Source organism: Sus scrofa, chromosome 6, assembly GCF_054392235.1.
Source record: "Sus scrofa isolate SSC_HxYL_T2T_F1_AM1 chromosome 6, Sscrofa_HxYL_maternal_Yorkshire_Landrace_v2.0, whole genome shotgun sequence".
Classification (NCBI taxonomy): domain Eukaryota; kingdom Metazoa; phylum Chordata; class Mammalia; order Artiodactyla; family Suidae; genus Sus; species Sus scrofa.
The window spans coordinates 103,962,382-103,981,446 of record NC_139388.1 but is presented as its reverse complement, the minus strand read 5'-3'; the positions used below and the strand labels follow the sequence as shown (position 1 = coordinate 103,981,446).

Here is a 19,065-nt window from a genome sequence, read left to right as displayed (position 1 = left end):
TCCATATGGTCTTCTGTTGTCAATGCTTTACACTGCATTAGTAAACACCTAATATGGGGGTGATTTTGATTATGTGGCTCATTTTAAATTCTGCCGTGTCCTAGGTCAGTCAGAGTCAAGATGATTTACTAGAAATAGCTGCCATTTTCTTGTGTAAATGCTGCCAAGTGCTTAAGCAGAATTAGAGTATTTAGGACATCGTATGTTTGGCATTACAGTGCCATGGTCTTGTTAAAGCTTCTCGCTTTATACCTTCTTCTTAAGCGTCTTGTAATCCTATTCTTTGTCTGTCCCTGATGCATCAAACAACCTCTGGCAGTAAGAGCTGTAAAAATGTATTTTATCTGTGTATTTGAACATCCGTTTCCCTTAGGGTTTTATGGCTGTTGTCTTGGTCTCTGTAACTTAGGAGCTTTGGGTGGTTAATGAGCATGACGCAGAGGCCAAGGTTAAACTCTCTCTCCACAAGAACTGGAAATCTTTCTGCCTTCCAAAACCTCTTTGCATCTTGTTCACTGAGAGAGGGAGCCCAGGGACTGACTCCTCTGCAAAACTTTGCAGGGCAGGCAACAGCTTGACTTTTGTAACCTTCTGCTTGGTTGACCAGCCTTAATGGGGAGTTACTTCGAGTTCATCTGGGGTTTGGTCTAGTGTCCCAGCCACTGGAGATTCAGGACAGACCCCTCAGAGGCTTCTGTCCCCTGCAGGCTACCCCAGAGACTTCTTCTATCTGGCACACACTCCAGATACGCGGTCCTCAGCCCTCGCCTAGGTTGTTCTTTGGCTCTGCAGCCTCCCCCTTAGACGTACCCTGGGATTATTTCAGTTTTGCTTGATGAATATCTACTAGGAGAAACTACTGTTGGACCATGCATATTTCAAAAATAATTTAGTAAAAAGTTACTAACTCTAGGAGTTTCCCTGGTGGCTCAGCAGGTTGAAGATCCTGTATTATCCCTGAAATGGCTCCGGGTTGCTACTGTGGCTCACGTTCAGTCCCTGGCCCCGGAACTTCCGTATGCCACCAGAAAAACATCAGTAACTCTATAGAAGCATATCAGTAGATACCTGATGACCATGTCGTACTAGGGTCATTGGTCATTTTAATTTACCTCCTAGTAGAAGAAACATAAAGTCATGTTTGAGCTGAATGGGCCTAACGTCCCCGAGGGTTGTTTTGAGGACAGGAGGAGATGTTTTTCGTCTTTGCGACACTGCAGCTGGCAGAGGACCTGTCATCTAGAAGGCTCGGGAAATGAGTGTCACAGATAAACACCATTAACTCAGTGGAAGGGGGTGCCCCATCGCTGGTCTGACATCTTGTCCATCCTGGCGCACCTGCATCATGACCTCTCTGTCCTCAGGAAACTGGCCAAGAAGCGGAAGGAGACCATGAGCAGCACGCGGCAGGAGATGACGGTGATGGTGAACTCCATGGACAAGAGCTACGCGGAGCAGGGCACCAACTGCGACGAGGCCTTCTCGTTCATGGACACGCACAACCTGAACGGGAGATGTGAGTGTGCACCGGGGTCCACAGAGCACTGGGTCTTATTAGGAACAACACTCCCTGGAGAATTCTTAGGCCCTAGTGCTGTCTTCAGTCCCTCCAAGGCTCCTGGCAACACCTCTCTGAGCCTGGCTGCCTAGGAGAGGTGATGTGGTAGAGGTGACAGGGCTGGATCAGAGGCATGGCACAGGGAGCCACGGTCCTGGTTCTGTAATACCCGGGAGCCCTGCACAAGGCCGCTCTCCTTGCCAGAGGAAGGCTTCTGCTTCTCAGCATGCCTGTTGGTGTTTAGCTCCTGTTTGTAAGCAAGGCAGGTGTGGAATCACACGGGGGAAGCCTGTTATCAAACAGCTAACTAAATGGCAGTGACGAGCTAATTGTTTACTTGTTTAGCTGACAAACTCTGCCTTTATTACAGGGCTATTAGTAGCAATTAATAAGTTAAAGTGTATTTCCACTTTGGAAGTCTTACGTTTCACACCAGGTGGGAACACCGAGCCCAGCTAACACCTTCTCGAGCTGCCACCTGCCATCCAGGTACAAGGCACTCTTTCAGGAAGCTAACAATTACATTGATTATATGAAACACGGAAAAGAGCAGTGGCTGCGTCTCTAGTGATCCTCTCGGGGACCAAGAGCAAACCCCGCAGTCTAGGCCTAGGCTAGACTAGGCTGTGGTTCACAGCCCTGCTGGTTCAAGGTCACCATGCCCCCAGGCTGGTGGATGGCTCCAGGGACAGATCAAGGGCAGTCCTCACTGTTACTAATACAAACAAAGGCTGGGGGTGGGAGAGGCACAGAAGCGCATCTCCAGCGGGTGGGGGCTGATCCCAGTGTGGACAGCGTGGGCTCCTGTTCCGACCACCCACTTGGGGTGTTCTGACCCGCGTCTCCCCCAGCCCCGGCCCCCTCAGATCTCACCCTGCTCCCATGCCTGCCTTTTCCCTCCATTCAGCAAGGCTTCCAGAAAGGCTTGTTTCTTTCTCTTCATAGCGGCTACAGTTGTCACCTTATCCTAGTTAGAGGCCCTGTATTTATTTATCTACGTGCACACGCTGCCCCCCAGCATGGACTTTACCCGGGCGGGCAGAGCACACTCCTCATCCATGGTCGTTGTCCTTTGTCATTTTCAGCGTAGGAGGCACAATCTGGGGTGCTTCAGTTTACCAAAGATCCCGTCCCTTTTTTTCATCTAACTTTGCGTTTTTGTTTAAAATATTCTAGTTTTCATTTTTAAAATGTGTGATGTATTTAACTGCCAAAGTAAAGCAACATAGGAGTTCCCTGGTGGTTTAAGTGTTAGGACTCAGCATTTTCACTGCTGCAGCCCGGGTTCAATCCCTGGTCTAGGAACTGAGATCCCACATCAAGCTGCTGCACACTTGTGGCTAAAAATAAAAATAAAAAATAAAGCAACCTAGGATGCATTTGGGGGGGGTGGGGGGGGGTCCTTCCCACCATAGACAAGATGAGAATTTTCATAATAGTAGTTATTTCTTGGTCGGTATGAAAGGGACCACAGAGGGACCTCTTCTCACTTTGCAGCTTCACCCATTAATGTTCCAAAACTTCTCTTCTACAGCGAAATTCCTTACAACTAAATCTACTTGGAATCACCCACCCAAGGAGCAGAGAACTAAGTTAGTGGTTTCTAGCCTTTTGAAGTTTGAGCAACAGAGGCTCTTTGCCTCTGGACAGAATACGTAATTTGGCATTTACCTTTTAAAAAACGAATGTGTCTCTGGAGTTCCCTGGTGGCACAGTGGGTTAAGGCTCTGGAGTTGTCACTGCAGCGGCTGGGGTCCCTGCTGTGGCGCAGGTTCGGTCCCTGGCCCAGGAACTTCCACATGCCAAAAATAATGATAATAATAATAATGTGTCTGCAGAAATCCAAAAGTAATAACAACAATAATAATGTGTCTGCGGAAATCCAAAAATAATAATAACAATAATAATGTGTCTGCCGAAATCCAAAATGCCCAGGGAAGAAAGGGCTGCTGCAGAGGCTGGGCAGCTTCCAGGGCTCACCCACCACAGGGCCTCCCATCAATGAAGCCAGGGGAGCAAACACAGCAGGAGGGCTTCCTGCCTTTCCCCATCCTCTGGGTGATGGGACCGTGTCATCCAGTCCCATCCGTGGGGAGTGACGCTCCCTCACGACACTCTTTCAATGCCTTTACAGTAAAGAGCAACTGCTGCAGAAGGAGGTTTTCAGGGAAAGTGTTCATTAGACCACTAGGCTTCCAGCCCCAAACCTGTTACAAGTCAGGAAGAGATAGCTTTTAGGAATGAAACAGTGACAAGACTGAGATTGGAGAATTTAAAAATAAGCCCAAGCGTTTTTACGAGAGTACAGGATAATCTGCCCACCAAAACCAACAGAAGCTGTACCTAAAAGAGGGAAAGTAAGCTCCCATCGTGGCTCAGCGGTAACAAACCTGACTAGGGTCCATGAGGATACGGATTCGATCCCAGGCTTCAATCAGAGGGTTAAGTAAGGATCTGACTTTGCCGTGAGCTGCAGCGCAGGTCACAGACGCGGCTCGGATCTAGTGTTGCTGTGGCTGTGGTGTAGGCCAGCAGCTGCAGCTCCCATTTGACCCCTAGCCTGGGAATTTCTATGTGCTACAGGTGTGGTCTTAAAAAAAAGAAGAAAGAAAAAATTAAAGGGAGGAATGTAGATATAAATTTTAGAGGTACATTTAACTATTGTAACAGAAAAAAGTATTTAAAATATATTTTAAAGTTAAAAATAAACATTGATATTTTGCATCTGTTTTCCACATTTTTTAAAAATAAATTAAAATGTCAGCAGGTAATAGACATTATGCTTGCTGACCCTGGGTGCATTTTATAGGTGTTCAGGATTTTTGTTCTTATTTTTATCAATTGCTCTCTCTTTTTTTTTTTTTCCCAGCAGCTTGCCACCAACATACATTATAAATGTGATGCTTCTCCATTTTAGAAAAATCCAACATAACTGACCGGCAGCCTGGATTTGGCTTCTGGTTCTGCCATTTTCTTATTCTACACTTTAAAAATATAAACACAGGGGGTGTTCGTTGTGGCTCAGTGGGTTATAGACCTGACATAGTCACTGTGAAAATGTGGATTCGATCCCTGGCCTTGTCCAGTGGGTTAAGGATCTGGTGTGGCTGTGGCCGTGGCCTAAGCTGTAGCTCCAATTTGACCCCTAGCCTGAGAGCTTCCATATGCCACAGGTGGAGCCATAAAAATATAGATAGATAGATAGATAGATAGATAAAATAAACACAGGTAAAATCGTGGTCTGACGGGAACTGCTCCGTAAGAGTGAAAATATATTAGGATGGCATCAGAATAAAGATAACAGGGTGACCATGGGGATTTGGTAGTGCTTCCCATAAAACATTGATGTAAATGGGTATTAGTGTCCTGAGCAGAAACACAGTCTCAAATAAATGGTGTAACTATATCAGAGGAATGAAATTTTAACCTTACATCCACCAACTTGAGCATCCGAGTACATTCAAATCATTTATCCTTATGCTTTAATGAAATTAAAGTGTTTTGAAAGCACTAATCAATTAAGATGTTGAAGAGAGTTTACTTTAAAAATAGGACACACACCCTTTCAATGGAATCAGATAAATTGAATTGGATTGACTTTACCTCTTAATAACCGAGGGGGAAGAGAAGGTGCAAGAGTTAATTCTTGAATGTTTCAGAGGAAGATTTCAAAGAAAAATAAGCATTTTTACTAAGATTTAAAGGACTAGAACAAGACGTAGGCATGCAGCTTTCACCTTAAAAATAGCACACATCGGGAGTTCCCGGTGGCCTAGCGATTAAGGATCCAGCGTTGGCACTGCTGTGGCTTGGGTCACTGCTGTGGCTGGGGTTTGATCCCTGGCCCAGGAACTTCCAGCCCTCCCCCCAAACCAATAGCACACCTGAAGCATTATCTTTAATTTTCATAAAACAGACCCCAGCATCTGAAAAGCTGACAATCCAAACTAGGGAGGTGAGGATGTAGCAAACTGTAAAAATACTGATGTTCGGAATATTCTCCAAAAGCTGTGTGTGGACAGAGTCTCCTACTCTTAGTTGTAAAAAATCAGCATGATAGTAGAATTCTACAAGCAAAGGCTAGAAATCAAAAAGGATGTCTCATGAATTTCTCTATCCAAAATGGTGGCTGTGGTTATGGGTTCTTCCTTCATTTGTGGGTCAGGAGGTCTTTTTTTTTTTTTTTTTTGTCTTTTTATGGCCGATCCTGTGGCATATGGGGGTTCCCAGGCTAGGGGTCCAATCAGAGCTATAGTCGCTGGCCTACGCCACAGCCACAGCCACACAGCATCCGAGCTGCATCTGCGACCTACACCTCAGCTCACGGCAACACCAGATCCTTATCCCACCGAGAGAGGCCAGGGAGCGAACCTGCGTCCTCATGGATGCTAGTCATATTTGTTTCCACTGAGCCACAACAGGAACGCCAGGAAATCTTTTAAGAGATAAAAGGGTGTGTTTTCTCAAGTACAAGTAACTCCCCAGAGAGAGTGGCGAGGGATAGCGTTTACCACGTCGACTTGGCTGGATCTTCACTGTGTCTGTGCTCAACAGCCTAGCCCACTGTGATGTCCTGGGGAGCAGGACCAAATTTTCAGACGTTGCCTCGCTACTCCTGCTAACTCGCCTTTCCCTTATTTACAGCTGTGTCTTCACCATCGTCCTTTACAATGAAGACAAACACCCTGAGCACATCGGTGCCTAATTCCTATTACCCAGGTAACAGATTTTTCCGTTGTTTCACCTCTTCATAACCCCTTAGCAGTCAGAATCAACCAGTGCTCGTGTCCAAGATGCTTTAGAAGCTTAATGTGTTTGATGTGTTGTAACCCGATGCTTTTCTATGGCTTTCTACGGGAAAATTGGGGGGGCCTTTCATCAGTCATTTACTGTTCTTTCTCTTTTTACTTTCTCTGCATTGACCTGCTTATGATGTATGACAGACCCATTTGTGCCAACTGCAATTTTAGGTGAGAACATTTCCCTTTATCACAGTTGATTACAGGAGTAATTTAGAGAGTCAGTGGCCACTCTGTAGGAGTCGGGAGTTTTAATTCTGTTGATGCAGGGATTGTAACCAGGACACGGGGGTGGTGGATGGTCTGGAGGGGTGGGGGGGTGGGGATAGGTAATAAAAAGACTTTCTCCAAGCAGTCTCCATTGCTAAGAAGGGCTGGTCGCATGTGTGTTGGGAATGATACCAAAAGGTTCCGATGAACTATCCCGGCTCTGACGCTCTTCCTTTCTAGGTTCAGAATGTAAAATCAGGTTCGATCCCAAGGAAAAATACAGAATGTCAGCTGTGTACTTGCAAGAGCGGAATTCTGTCCAATGCGACAGTCATAAAAGTGAAAATAGCTTCTTATTATTTTCACTTACTTCTAAGCACTAAAAACTTGCCGTTTCGAAAATAGCATTTTTCTAATTATGCCCAGTGGTGTGCAGAAAAAATGATCCCAGTCAAGTTTTAGCCTCCCTCCCCCTCCTCGGAGCCACGCAGGGCACGCCCAGCGCTCCAAAGTGTCTGTCACCCAGTGGAATTTCAAAGGAGCCGATGTTCTCAACAGCAAAATGACAAGGTGACACTTTATAATCACATGGTTTATTATGTGTCACATGTCACTGGAAGTGACATAATATGTTAGCCCAGTGGGGCAGAATGCAGTGACAGTAGGAAATAGTCCCAGCGGGGGCGGGGGGGGGGGGAGGCGCTGGGTCCAGATATAAGAAGGGTGAGGAGAAAGGTTGTTGCCTGGCCGTGGCGGAGCCAAACCAGCATGAGCTGCTCTTGCCTTTGAGACGCCCCGTTAACTCATCCTGGCTGTGTTCTCCTTCTAACCTCGCCAAAATCGGCGAAGCACCAATGACGTCGGGCTGTGTCAGGACCCAGCCCAGCCCAGGCTGCATCCTGAGTCCTGCAACTCCTGTTTCCCAGTTCTCTTTACAAGGATTTATATCTATGCAACATAATTTTCCCCCTGTGCTTCTCTTTTCTCTAAGTTGTTACGATTTTCGTTATTGAGGGTGATTTTTTTTTCTCCTTTATGGTGTTTTCTGGGCTTAATTAAGCAATTTTCTTGCCGGAGACAAAAAAAAAAAAAAAAAATGAACGAAGACAGAAGTTGAAGAATGAACCTAAACCCGAATTTTTGAATTTGTGTCATTTTGAAGACTAATAAACAAACCCCACTAAAGCTACCACCTTTTAATACCAACTGTAAAGGAACGAAAGCTGTTTTTTTATCTTTTTCCTAAGTGAGGGGCACAGGCTAATCTCAGGCACCCGAACAATGCAATCTACATACAGATGACATTTGCAGACTCTCTTGAAAGGCGAAGATTTGTGATTTCTTTGTGTGCCTGGCACTCATTCCGTAATTCCTCTAGTGGATGTTCTGACCTTGGGGGAGCTGTGAGTGGGGAGGGCTGAGATGTGCATTGTCAGAGGGAAGAAAATGTTCAGATTTCACAGCAGGATTTAGATAAGCTTATTAAACAAATACCATCTTTTAAAGTCAAGGCTTTGTTCTTAGGAACACTAATGACATCTTTTAAAGTTGGTTAGGCTTCTTTACAGAGAGAGCATCATTGAACAGACAATTCACATAGCAAAAATGATGCGCATTGTGAAAAATAAGTCAGCCAGATCAACAAATAACCAGGACCGTGTTGAGTGGGTACCAACATACCCACGTGACCAGTGGCGGTGCTCGGGAACTATGCCTTCCATGTTACTTGGTGCAAAGGTGAATCTACATGTCATATAGGTTATCACTTGAAACAAGGCAAAGAAGATAAGCTACACATCTGCTCTGGCATTTTTTGGAAATAGTGATTTTATAATTTATACCAAGGCAAAAAGACATGTTTGGGGAGTTCCCTTCATAGCTCAGAAGTTAACAAACCTGACTAGGATCCATGAGGACGTGGGTTTGATCCCTGGCTCAGTGTGTTAAGGATCTAGTGTTGCCACGAACTGTAGTGTAGGTTGCAGACGAGGCTTGGATCCTGCATGGCTGTGTAGGCTGGCAGCTGTAGCTCCGATTCTAACCCTAGCCTGGGAACTTCCAGATGCCACAGGTGTGGCCCCTATAAAAAGAAAAAAAAAAAAAAGACATGTTTTGTTGTGACTCAGAGCTTGGCACAATTTAATCCTCTGGAGCCTCTTATTCTCACGTGCCAAGGTGCCCAGGCCTAATTATAAAGCTTCTTCAGTGTGCCTTTATATCATTTTCTTTCCAAAAAAAATTAGATAATTAGATGGATAGTTGGATAGCTAGGCAGGACCTGCTTAACATCAAAAACAGCATTCACTTCAAGATTTTTCAACTGGTTTGTTGAAAATTCAGGATAATCTATTAAAGAATGTAGGTGGAATGAATTCTCAGTTCTTAGAAAACCATAGGACTGTTAGTGAGAGGCTTTATTACTGATTTCTTCTTAGGCATAATTTTTAATTTAAAAATTGTCGGTGGGTAATTTTTAACAAATATAAGATGTTAATGACAAATGATATATTTTATCGATTATGATTCTTTTTGAAAAAGTCACAGGAAACTGATTAATCACTAATTTTGGTGGAATCAAGATTTTCTGTTAGTGTAGGTGACCCAATTTTAGAACAGATATCACACAAGAAACCTTTTATTTCCTCTTCTGCATCTGTGTACTAGGTAATAGTGTTGTTTTCTCAGGTGATCTCAGTTGTGTTTAAATGCTTTGAGATGTGTCCACACAGTAATGAAGTCAAGATGTCATAATGCAGTGGGGGACAGCACATGCAATGTGACAGTGGTGGCCGCTCTGTGGCCTTCAAGCTTCCAAGAATGCCTCACCCTGGGATCAGAGCACTGCTAGGTCTCCATCGGAACCATGAGACAGACCACATGATTCCTTGAGGGGAGGTTTAGAAGGTCAGCCCACAATGGAGGGCATTTAATTATGTTCATCCCCAAAGATACAAAACTGAGAGAGCGAGAGAGGCACGGGGGGAAACTAATTACTGTTCCATTTATTTGAGAATAGAGAACAGAACTTCCTGCTGGAGCAGCTAAAAGCTCCAGGGATTCAGAGCTTCAGCAGGGAGCCTCACCCCGCTTTGTGAGCCTGGCAGCTGTCAGCCAGCAAATCTGATGTACAAGTGTCCCAGTTTATTTGCGACTGTCCTAACAGAGGGGAGTATATGAATTTCTAAATTTCAAAGCAAATCCAAATGAAAAAAAAAAAAAGTCATAAAATCAACCCTCCACCTTTTTTATTTTGTCTTTGTGTCTTTGGCCACCTTGTAGTGATCCAGGTACCATTTCAGCAGCAGCACATAGCTACACACCTGTGTGCCACCCTCATACCATGCATCCCAGGTGCTTTGCGATGCAAATGGAAGTGAGGTTTCCAAACCAGGCCCAGCTCACCAAATTAAACTAAAGTTCCTTTGGAGCTGAACTCCTTTGTTTAAACAAACAAACAAAAACCCATAGCCGAATTCCCTATTGATAAACAATCTGGTCGTTTAAAAAAAATTGAACGTATCTTTTCTTATATGTTTTCATTCTTTACACCTGAAATCAATTTTGACTTAATGTTCTCATTTTAAGTGACTTTCGCACTGTATTTTGATGAGACACATCCTCAATCATAAAATGGCTAAAGAGATTCAGCATTTTTTTATGTGTTAACCTGTAGAATGTAGAACCCTTAACCTAATAGCACTTTCCTGCCTAAGACATTTTTTAATAGCTACAATTTCTGCAGTTCATTAATCTAATTTTCTTGGAGTCTTCCATTAAAATATGGCCTCTTTAGGCTTATTTGACCAAATTTTGACATTAATTTTGCAGTACAATTTGGTTGACTTGTTCAAGACATTTTAAGTGAGAAAATGTGTCAAGTACAAATAAGACTTATTTAGTCATTATTTGGTTCATGGGGGACGAAAAGCAATTAGGATACCATTTTAACCTCCTTTTTGTAATTGAGTGCTTAAATTAAATACCTCCATCCTAACATGATGGGAAAACTGAGGCTTTGCCCTCTGACCACCTGTGACTAGGAAACGTAACTGTAAAATTAAAGCACAAAATAAAAACTACCTGTAATTATTCACGCAGTACTCTTGCTTATGCCCTGTTTCCTTTTTCTCCTCCTCTTTTCTCCTGATATGTATCTTCTTAAAAGTGCCTATAAATGGTAAGTCCCCCCATGCGCCCGCCCCATGGAGAAGGTGTGGAGGGAATGGGGGGGGCGGGTCTTATCTATAGATTCGGACAAAGCCAGCTGGCTCTGCTGTGTGTTGGCCTGCATGTTAACTCTTGTAGAGCATCCCACGAGTGCCGTGTTGGTCCACCGTGTCCTGTCCAGCTTTCTGATCCTGGAGCATGCAAAGTGACCCATCCGACCAGTCCCGGTTTCTTTCCCCCCACTTACCCTGGATCTCATGTGTCAAGTCCACATTTTCATTGCTAGCTTCGTAAGCCAACCCATTTTGTGCACTTTTACTTTGCTCATGGAACATTTGTACAGAGTCGATTTCCGTCATCCTACCACCTAGGTCATGAGTCTTGGGAAGAATGCAAGACTGGTTTTGCACCAGGCCTTGGTGAAGTTTCAGACCGAAACTTCAATGTGCTTCAGCACTCGAAGGCTAAAGGATTCTTACCAACCAGCTTTGTCAAAGCAATAGATCGTTTGGACTGCTTTGTAAACACAAAGATTCCTGCCGCATCCCTAACGGTCTCGCCAACCCCATTTATATTTCTAAACCTTGAAATTTTCTTTCTTGCTGAGCTGTCCTGGGGATAGTTGCAGCTGTAGATTGAGGGGATACCAGCAACCGCTTCTTAGATCCTCGGTCACCCCGTGTAGCCCCGGTGGTCCCTCACTTTCTCCACGGCCTTCTTTTCCCAGATGAGACGCACACGATGGCCAGTGACACCAGCAGCTTGGTGCAGTCCCACACCTACAAGAAGCGTGAGCCAGCTGACGTGCCCTACCAGACCGGGCAGCTCCACCCCGCCATCCGGGTGGCCGACCTGCTCCAGCACATCACACAGATGAAGTGCGCCGAGGGCTACGGCTTCAAGGAGGAGTATGAGGTGAGCACGCAGCCCCCACCTGGGTCTGGGTGGGACTTCCAGGAGGCCGCTGGAAGGGCCAGGTGTTTCATCCCAGCTCCATTTCTGTCCGGCCACCAAGAAGCCGTCATAGGTTGAATGGAAAGAGGAAGGATACTTCTTCCCCTGAGTCTTCATTCCGCATAAATGTGTCATGAGAACAGAGGCACCCTCTGCCCCATTCCTAATCACCTTTCTAGGTTTTTCCTATAAGACCCAATAGTTCTGAATGTTACTTCAGGAAGAAGCTGTCCACCTAAAACTCTTGTAGACCAATCAGGATGTCCTGTGGAGATTAGATGGCAGTAAGGGGACTGGCTGGTGTCACAGCCTTGACAGCTGTCATTGTCCTGCCAGCCCAGGGAGCAGGTCGCCGTCCCGGGATCTGTGCTGGCAGCCCTGAGGACGTTTCCAGAAACAGTGATACACACTCTCACACTGGCTGTAAAATGTAGGCCTCACCCCTTTCACAGCCTCTGTCCTGAGCTAATTCTGTTGGAAAGCTGTTCATGAACTAAAGAGAATTAATTGATTTGTAGAAGGCTGGTTCAGAAGAGCACACCCTCACTGAGAGAGTGTGTGTGTGTGAGAGAGAGCGAGCAGAGGTGGGGGGGGAGGGGCCTTAGATTTCTCTCTTATTAAATAAAATTAGTTCACAGTCGTTGGTGAAGATTTAGTATCGGTATGCTTACTGTAAAAATAGGATCGTGGAAGTTCCTGCCGTGGCACAGTGGGTTAAGGATCTGGCGTTGTCTCTATAATGGTGCTGGTTTGATCCCCAACCTGACACAGCGGGTTAAGGATCAAGCATTGCCTCAGCTGTGGCGTTGGTCACAGCTGCAGCTCAGATTCAATCCCTGGCCCAGGAACTCCTTATGTTGTGGGTGGGGCAGAAAAAAGGGGTGGGGGGAGGATGGTATAGCTGTGTGGCTTTTTAAATCTAAGGATGTGTCCCAGGGACTGCGTCTACCTGACTAACTCTTGGTTGGGAATTAGAGTATTTTTAAAATCAGTTCTTACCACCTCCAAATCCTACTGGGTCCAAACTCTGCTTCTTTCTCCTCTTGGGAGAGCCACATGACACTTCACTTTGTGCCCTGCATGCTACCTTGTCTTGGATTTAGCTGAATCACCAAAGCCTCATTAGAGCAGTCAGACCCAGGCCACTGCTCCACTTCTCTTAAGACCCAGGCTTTGTCCACTGCAGGCGAGGACACAGACACACTTTGATGACATATGTGTCCCCCTGTTTTGTCAGTGACTTCAGCTCAGAAGACTACAGAGCCTTGGAAAATCACCCAAACTGGGCCCCGGGGGTTTGATTTAGGTCCAGAAAATATTTCCAGATGAAGTTCTGCATTTTAGCCATCCTGAAATTCTTCGGTTTACCTTCAATGATTTAATGTATAATTCACTGAAATTGACTGCCTTTGCATATTTCCTCCTGAACTTTTAAAGGCTAGCTTAGAAATTAATAGGATTAAGAGCAAGCCTTCCAAAAGCATTAATATCTTATGAAAGACAAAATTAGGTTATTGAGAAAATAGAAGCCTAATGAATAGAGCTGATGTCTTTAGTTCTCTCCCGTCTTCTGGATGCAGCTATGGCTCTAACGCTGATTAAAGATGTTAATGTCAAAGAGATTAGTTATAGGCTCAAATAACAATTCATAAAATAACCTGAGTCCAGTTTTTCATGGACTATTTTCAAATACCAACCTTAGGACTTCCAATAACACACCATAGATAGCGCAAGTGTGAAAATATGCAGGAAATTAGTTCCTATTCAAATCTCCTGAAGAAATATGATGTGTAAGTACAAACTGAAACTCTTTATACTCCATTTAAGCATGTTATAATTGGTGATTCATTGAGTTGTTATACTCTGAAATAAAATGTCATTAATTACATTTTAAAGAACTCTTTGGCTCATGCTCACTATTCAGCAGGTCAGGGGGACTGTTTAAAAGTAACATATAGGGGTATCCTAAGCCATCACGTTATAGCTTAAAGTTACAGTGTTATATGTCAACTGTATCTCAATGAAGCTGGCATGGGGGAGTAAAAACTTTTCAAGGCCAAAACCATTATCGGCTTTAAAAAAAAAAGGGGGGGAGGAGGAAGGGAAAAAAATGATAAAAGAACATATATGAGAGAAGAAAGATAAAACAAATAGGAAGGTGCTATTGGGAGAGACCTGAGATGGAAAGATCTGACAGGGATAATCCTAGCACGCAGTAATTTTTGGGTCATTGATTCCCTGGGGGCCAGGGTGGGGATGTGGGCGGTGGGACCATGGTGGGACACAGTCATTGGGACCAGAGGAGCAATGGTGGCAGGAGCTAAACCTATAGAGTGGCCACAGAGGGACGAGGACACTGGCTGTATCTCACCTCCAGCCCAAATCCTTGCCTCGCTTCAGTGCCCACAGGATCCTTGGTTGAATCTGGAAAATCCGTATGCAGTTGTGTTTTAAAGGTCACTTGACTTTAGAACTCTAACCAAACGTACCTCTTCGAATCTTGCAGTGAATGTGCATCCTTCTCTTAAACCCACACGGACCGTCAGGTCCGTGTGGCTGCCCAATGTGGTTGGAATTTCATGGATCAGATACTGAGGCTGAGGTTTGGGAAGGGGTTCTGGTGCCAGACATTCCAGCTCAGCCTGGGTCAGACTGTCTAACATCCTGGGCTTCAGTGTCCCCATCTGTAAAATGGGATGACTGTAGTTATCAACCTCATAAGTGCATTGTGAGGATTTGCTCATGTAATGCCTCAGACGTGCTAGAACTGAATCTGACATTCATGGAAGCATGAGCTAGTAAAGGAGGAAAGTACTAGTTTATAATAGGCTTCAAAAGAAGGTGTTCACACAGTGTTCTTTACAAGAAAGCTGTGTCAATGACCATTTCAGTGCCTCTCTTGTATTCAGTGCTCTGCGTAGATGGAGCCCATCATTATATAGAAAAGGCTCAGTACATTTTTTGCTTCATCTATAGAGCTAGGCAATTCCCTCGCCAGGTATCATATATATCATTAAAAAATAACTTAAGCAGAGTTCCTATTGTGGCTCAGCGGTAACAAACCTGACTATTATCCATGAGGATGCGAGTTTGATCCCTGGCATCCCTCAGTGGATTGAGAATCCCACGTTGCCAAGAGCTTGTGGTGTAGGTCGCAGATATGGCTTGGATCTCTCGTTGCTGTGGCTGTGCTGTAGGCTGGAAGCTACAGCTCTGAGTCTACCCCTAGTCTGGGAACTTCCATATGCCACAGGTGCAGCCCTAAAAAGCAAAAAAAAAAAAAAAAAAAAAAACTTAAATAGGTAGGTTTAATTCTGTGGATAAAGAGTTTGAGAACTGAGAAAAAGGTTAAATATTTTTTCTAAAAAATTGGCATATAGTTGACTTATATTAGTTTCAGGTGTATAGCATGGTGACTTGATATGTTTATACATTATGCACCAAAGTTATTGTGATATTATTTACCGTACTGCTGGTACTGATCATTACATCCTGTAACTTATTCTTTTTTTCTTATAGCTTACCAAATAAAATATAGTGTGCTCAGTTAAACCTAAACCTCAGATAAACAGTGAATGATTTGTTAGTATAAGTATGTCCCAGTGGTGCTTGGAACATACTTATACCAAATCGTACTAACTGTGTATATGAAACTCAGTTAATATTTTAAAATATATGCTGTCACCTTTTATTGTTGAAATAGTATTTTCATTTCTATGAAAAGTCCTAAGAGATGATGTAACGATAGGCCACAGAATATTTTTTTAAAAAAACAGTTGTTCTATTAGTGTCTTTGCAAAGTCAGATTTAGAGGAAGGTTTAAGTCGTACTCGTTAGTTTACTGGAGAGTACCTAGCACTTGGAATGAATCTGACACTGCTTGGGACGGAGGGCTGGGGACACAGAGGAGACTGCGTGCCCACAGAAGGCTCACTCAGCAGGGGACATGGTCACAGAGTGGTTGCAGTGCCTCCAGAAAACCCTTCAGGGCAGATTTGCATTAGTACTTTGAAGGCCTGGAGCAAGATGGAAAGACGAGCAAGATGACTTTTTCCTCGAAGGATGAGTAGGAGGTGTCCAGGAGACGGCAAAGGAGTGGGATTCTGGGTAGACATGAAAGCAAGAGAATGCGGCAGTCAGGGCTCTGTCATACAGGGCACGGTGTCCCACAGAGAAGCTGGGGCATCATTCCGGCTGCCGTTGGAAGAGCAGAAGGATGTTGGTAACATGCGTCTGATTCCGTACTTGGAGGGAGATCTCTTCATACAAATCGCTGAATTTTTTTTTTTTCCTTTTTACAGCCTCACCTGCGGTATATGGAAGTTCCCACACCACGTGTTGAATCAAAGCTTCAGCTGGTCGAATCAATCTATACCACAGCCACAGCAACTCAGATCTGAGCCACATCTGCAACCTTTGCTGCAACTTACAGCAACACCAGATCCTTAACCCACAGATCGAGGCCAGGGATCAAACCCATATCCTCACAGATACTACGTTGGGTCCTTAACCCACTGAGCCACAACGGGAACTCTAAACAGCTTAATTTTTAAATGCTGTTGTACAAGGCACACAGGAACTGCTTTAACAATAATAGACAACAGCCCCCCCAAAAAAAAATAAATAAAAGGAAGAGGAAAAATGTATTTACTGAAAAAGTGTAATAGAAACTGCATCCCTCTAGCCTCTTTTAAAAAGTACAGAGCAATGCTTGGCTCTGAGACTTGGCGAAGCAATGAACCACCTTGACACTGACGCCTCCCTGGGGATGAAATGCCAAGAAAGCCTCAGGTTGCCGTAGAGACCTCAGCATAACTGCCCCATCGGCCTTTCTGGCTTTTTTTCAATCCATGGACATCAGGAAACATCAGCCATTTAGACTGTAAAGTAGTTTTGAAAGAGTGAGCTTCTCTCTGTTGGCACTGTTTCAACCAATCCATCTTCATCTTTTCCAAGACAGCGATGTCTTAAAACTGGCCTGAGCCCTGGAAAGGTTCATTACCACTCAAGGAGCCAACAGAAGTGCATCCAAACCAGAGGGGAGACGGGGTGGGATAAGAGAGCAGTGCTGAGTGCAGATCTCTTATTTGATTTTATTCTAACAAGATGGTCATATGGCACCTCTCATCAGGGAAATGCAATAATTTGATTCAAAAGCAACTCAGACATGACTCACAATAAAAAAGTAAACAGGCGGAACTGAACAGAAAATGGCAAGTTGTCAGCAGAGAACGGATGGAGACTCTCGGGAGAACAACGAACCCAGTGGAAGGGCCGGTTTGCTCACGTTGCTACCAAAAGGGAGCCAGTCTCTCTCCCACATGGAGAGCCAACCCCCTGAGCAAGATCAGTGATTTACCAGGACTGAGAAAGGAGAGGGTTGTACTCAGGGAGGCGGGGTTGAGCCATCCACCCCTGCCTTTATCACCTGGAATGAAAAGGAAAATTCTCCAGCTCAGCTGCGAGCCAGGAGGCCCCGCCCTGGACCTGGCAGCATTACAGCTGCAAACTGCTCCCAGCTGCTGAGTGGGACAGAGGGCGTCCTAGCCTCACAGGCGGCCCTGCAGAGTTGGAGAGCCAATTCCTGCCCCTCTGGCGTCCCCAGAGGGCCTTCTTTAGTCCTCAGTTTTTGGACTGATCCCAAGTGTCTTTGGGATCCAAGCAGAGAAACGTTGACCTTCTGCAGGAAAATGGTTGTGTCCTTCTGAGAGGAAGTATGTTGCCCTCATTGTAAAATTAAGATCAAGGAAGGACAGCAATTTAAAACCACGTCCACCAAGTGCCTCCTGGAAAACACAGGTGGTACTATTTCATTAGCCAATAATCAATGTCGTTCGGGAGCACAAACATTTATCTTCCAGTCATGAGAGCCGAACTGTATAAAGCTAAGTAATTCCTGGCCGCTCCTCTTCAAAAAATACATGTGTGTGTACATACATACCTAAAGGTATTTAGAAAAGCGCTACCCTGACCGCACCTGCTTTTCTCCTGTGTGTTTCTCTAGGACATGAACACACGTGATTAATTTTATAATTGAGTGTGGAGATTGTTTTTGTGCTCAATTTAAACTTGAGGATTGGAGACTTTATGCTAGAATCTTCAGGCTTAAGTATAACTTAAGCGTTTTTCCAAGGAACCTGGATTTTAAAAAAACGAAAAACAAAAAAAATGTAGCTCGTTGGAGATCTTTTTAAAATATGTGGATTGTATATTTCCCCCTCTCATCTTTCCCTCTGTTTTCTAAGTAAAACAGCCAATTTTGGTAAACAGAAGCCCAGTGTTCTATTTGATGCCTTTGTCTGTATTTGACAATGTGTGGCAAGCCAAGACGGTATTGTTATTAAAATGTCTCACTTGACCTCCAAAATCAGTGAAAACTGGAAAGAGAAAACCACTCCCTGAAAACCACCTCCTCCCCACGGAGGCTGCAGTTCTCATTCCTGTTGAAAGGCTCTTAGTCAGAAAGGCCATCAGCTGGGAAGACAGGCCAGCATCCTCAGGTGAGCAGGCTGCAGCATGGGCAGGAGGGTGTCCGTGCTGGCTTCTGCCCGGTGGGGGGCTAGTGGGCAGAGAGGGAATTGCAGGTACAGGTATGTCTAGAAAAGTTCTAAGGACTGGGCCCAGCGGCCCCCTTGCTTGGTTTTGAGAACAGAGACGGGGGCGCAGGTGGAACAAGAGGTGCTTTGTGTTCTGTACCTGCTGGAACCATTGTGACCCAGCTGGGCTGTGCTTGTGCGTTGTCCACAGTGGAGGCGCCCCCTCGGCTCACCTCCAGCCCACACACTTTTCAGATGTGCTTTTCCACTCCCTTTTCATATTCTGAGGCACCAGCTGAGTCCATCAATCGCCACAATCAATGCAGGTTATTTTCTGTCCCACAGGATACAAAACAAACAAAACAAAACCATTGAAAGCCAAGGATGGGGAGTTTGGGGAGCCTTGGCGAGCGCTGCAAATACATTAAGAATCGCAACAGCTGCGCCTGCAATGGCTGCAGCAGCCAAGTGAGTTTTGACATGTTTTTTTTTTTTTTCTTTTAATTATTATGGTGATGCTGAGCCAGGTCCATAAGAAAATGATAAAAATTCTAACTGGAATTTTGAGGCTGCTTCTCGCTGTTTGGGGCAAATCAAGTGAACCTGTTTATGAATACTTTGTCAGTAGATGAAAATTTCTGCAGATTTTTAAATAACGCAACAGAGACAGTTGATTTTACTACGAATACTTGGTAGATTTTTTTCTAACCTGCGAATATAAAAGTGCCTGTGTTATTCGTTGAATGCGCCGTGTCATCGTGCTTGCTTTCAAGGCCTCGTAAGTGTTAGCCGATTTTTTTTTTTAAATCCAGTCTCCTTTTGCCCCACCCCTGATAAGATC

General features: G+C 44.6%; 1 protein-coding gene across 20 annotated transcripts in view; it reads left to right on the top strand.

Annotated features, from left to right (window-relative positions):
- PTPRM (protein tyrosine phosphatase receptor type M) overlaps window positions 1-19,065 on the top strand; it is a 749,885-nt gene that overhangs the window by 593,460 nt on the left and 137,360 nt on the right. For 13 of the 20 annotated variants that reach the window (XM_084964179.1, XM_084964175.1, XM_084964169.1 and 10 more), the window contains 3 exons: window positions 1,365-1,516; window positions 6,203-6,277; window positions 11,462-11,649. In XM_084964179.1, the coding sequence (XP_084820305.1) occupies window positions 1,365-1,516; window positions 6,203-6,277; window positions 11,462-11,649 (415 nt within the window). Of the gene's footprint in view, window positions 1-1,364; window positions 1,517-6,202; window positions 6,278-6,501; window positions 6,529-11,461; window positions 11,650-19,065 lie in introns of all 20 variants that reach the window. The other 7 variants (XM_084964177.1, XM_084964172.1, XM_084964166.1 and 4 more) reach the window with 1 other exon arrangement.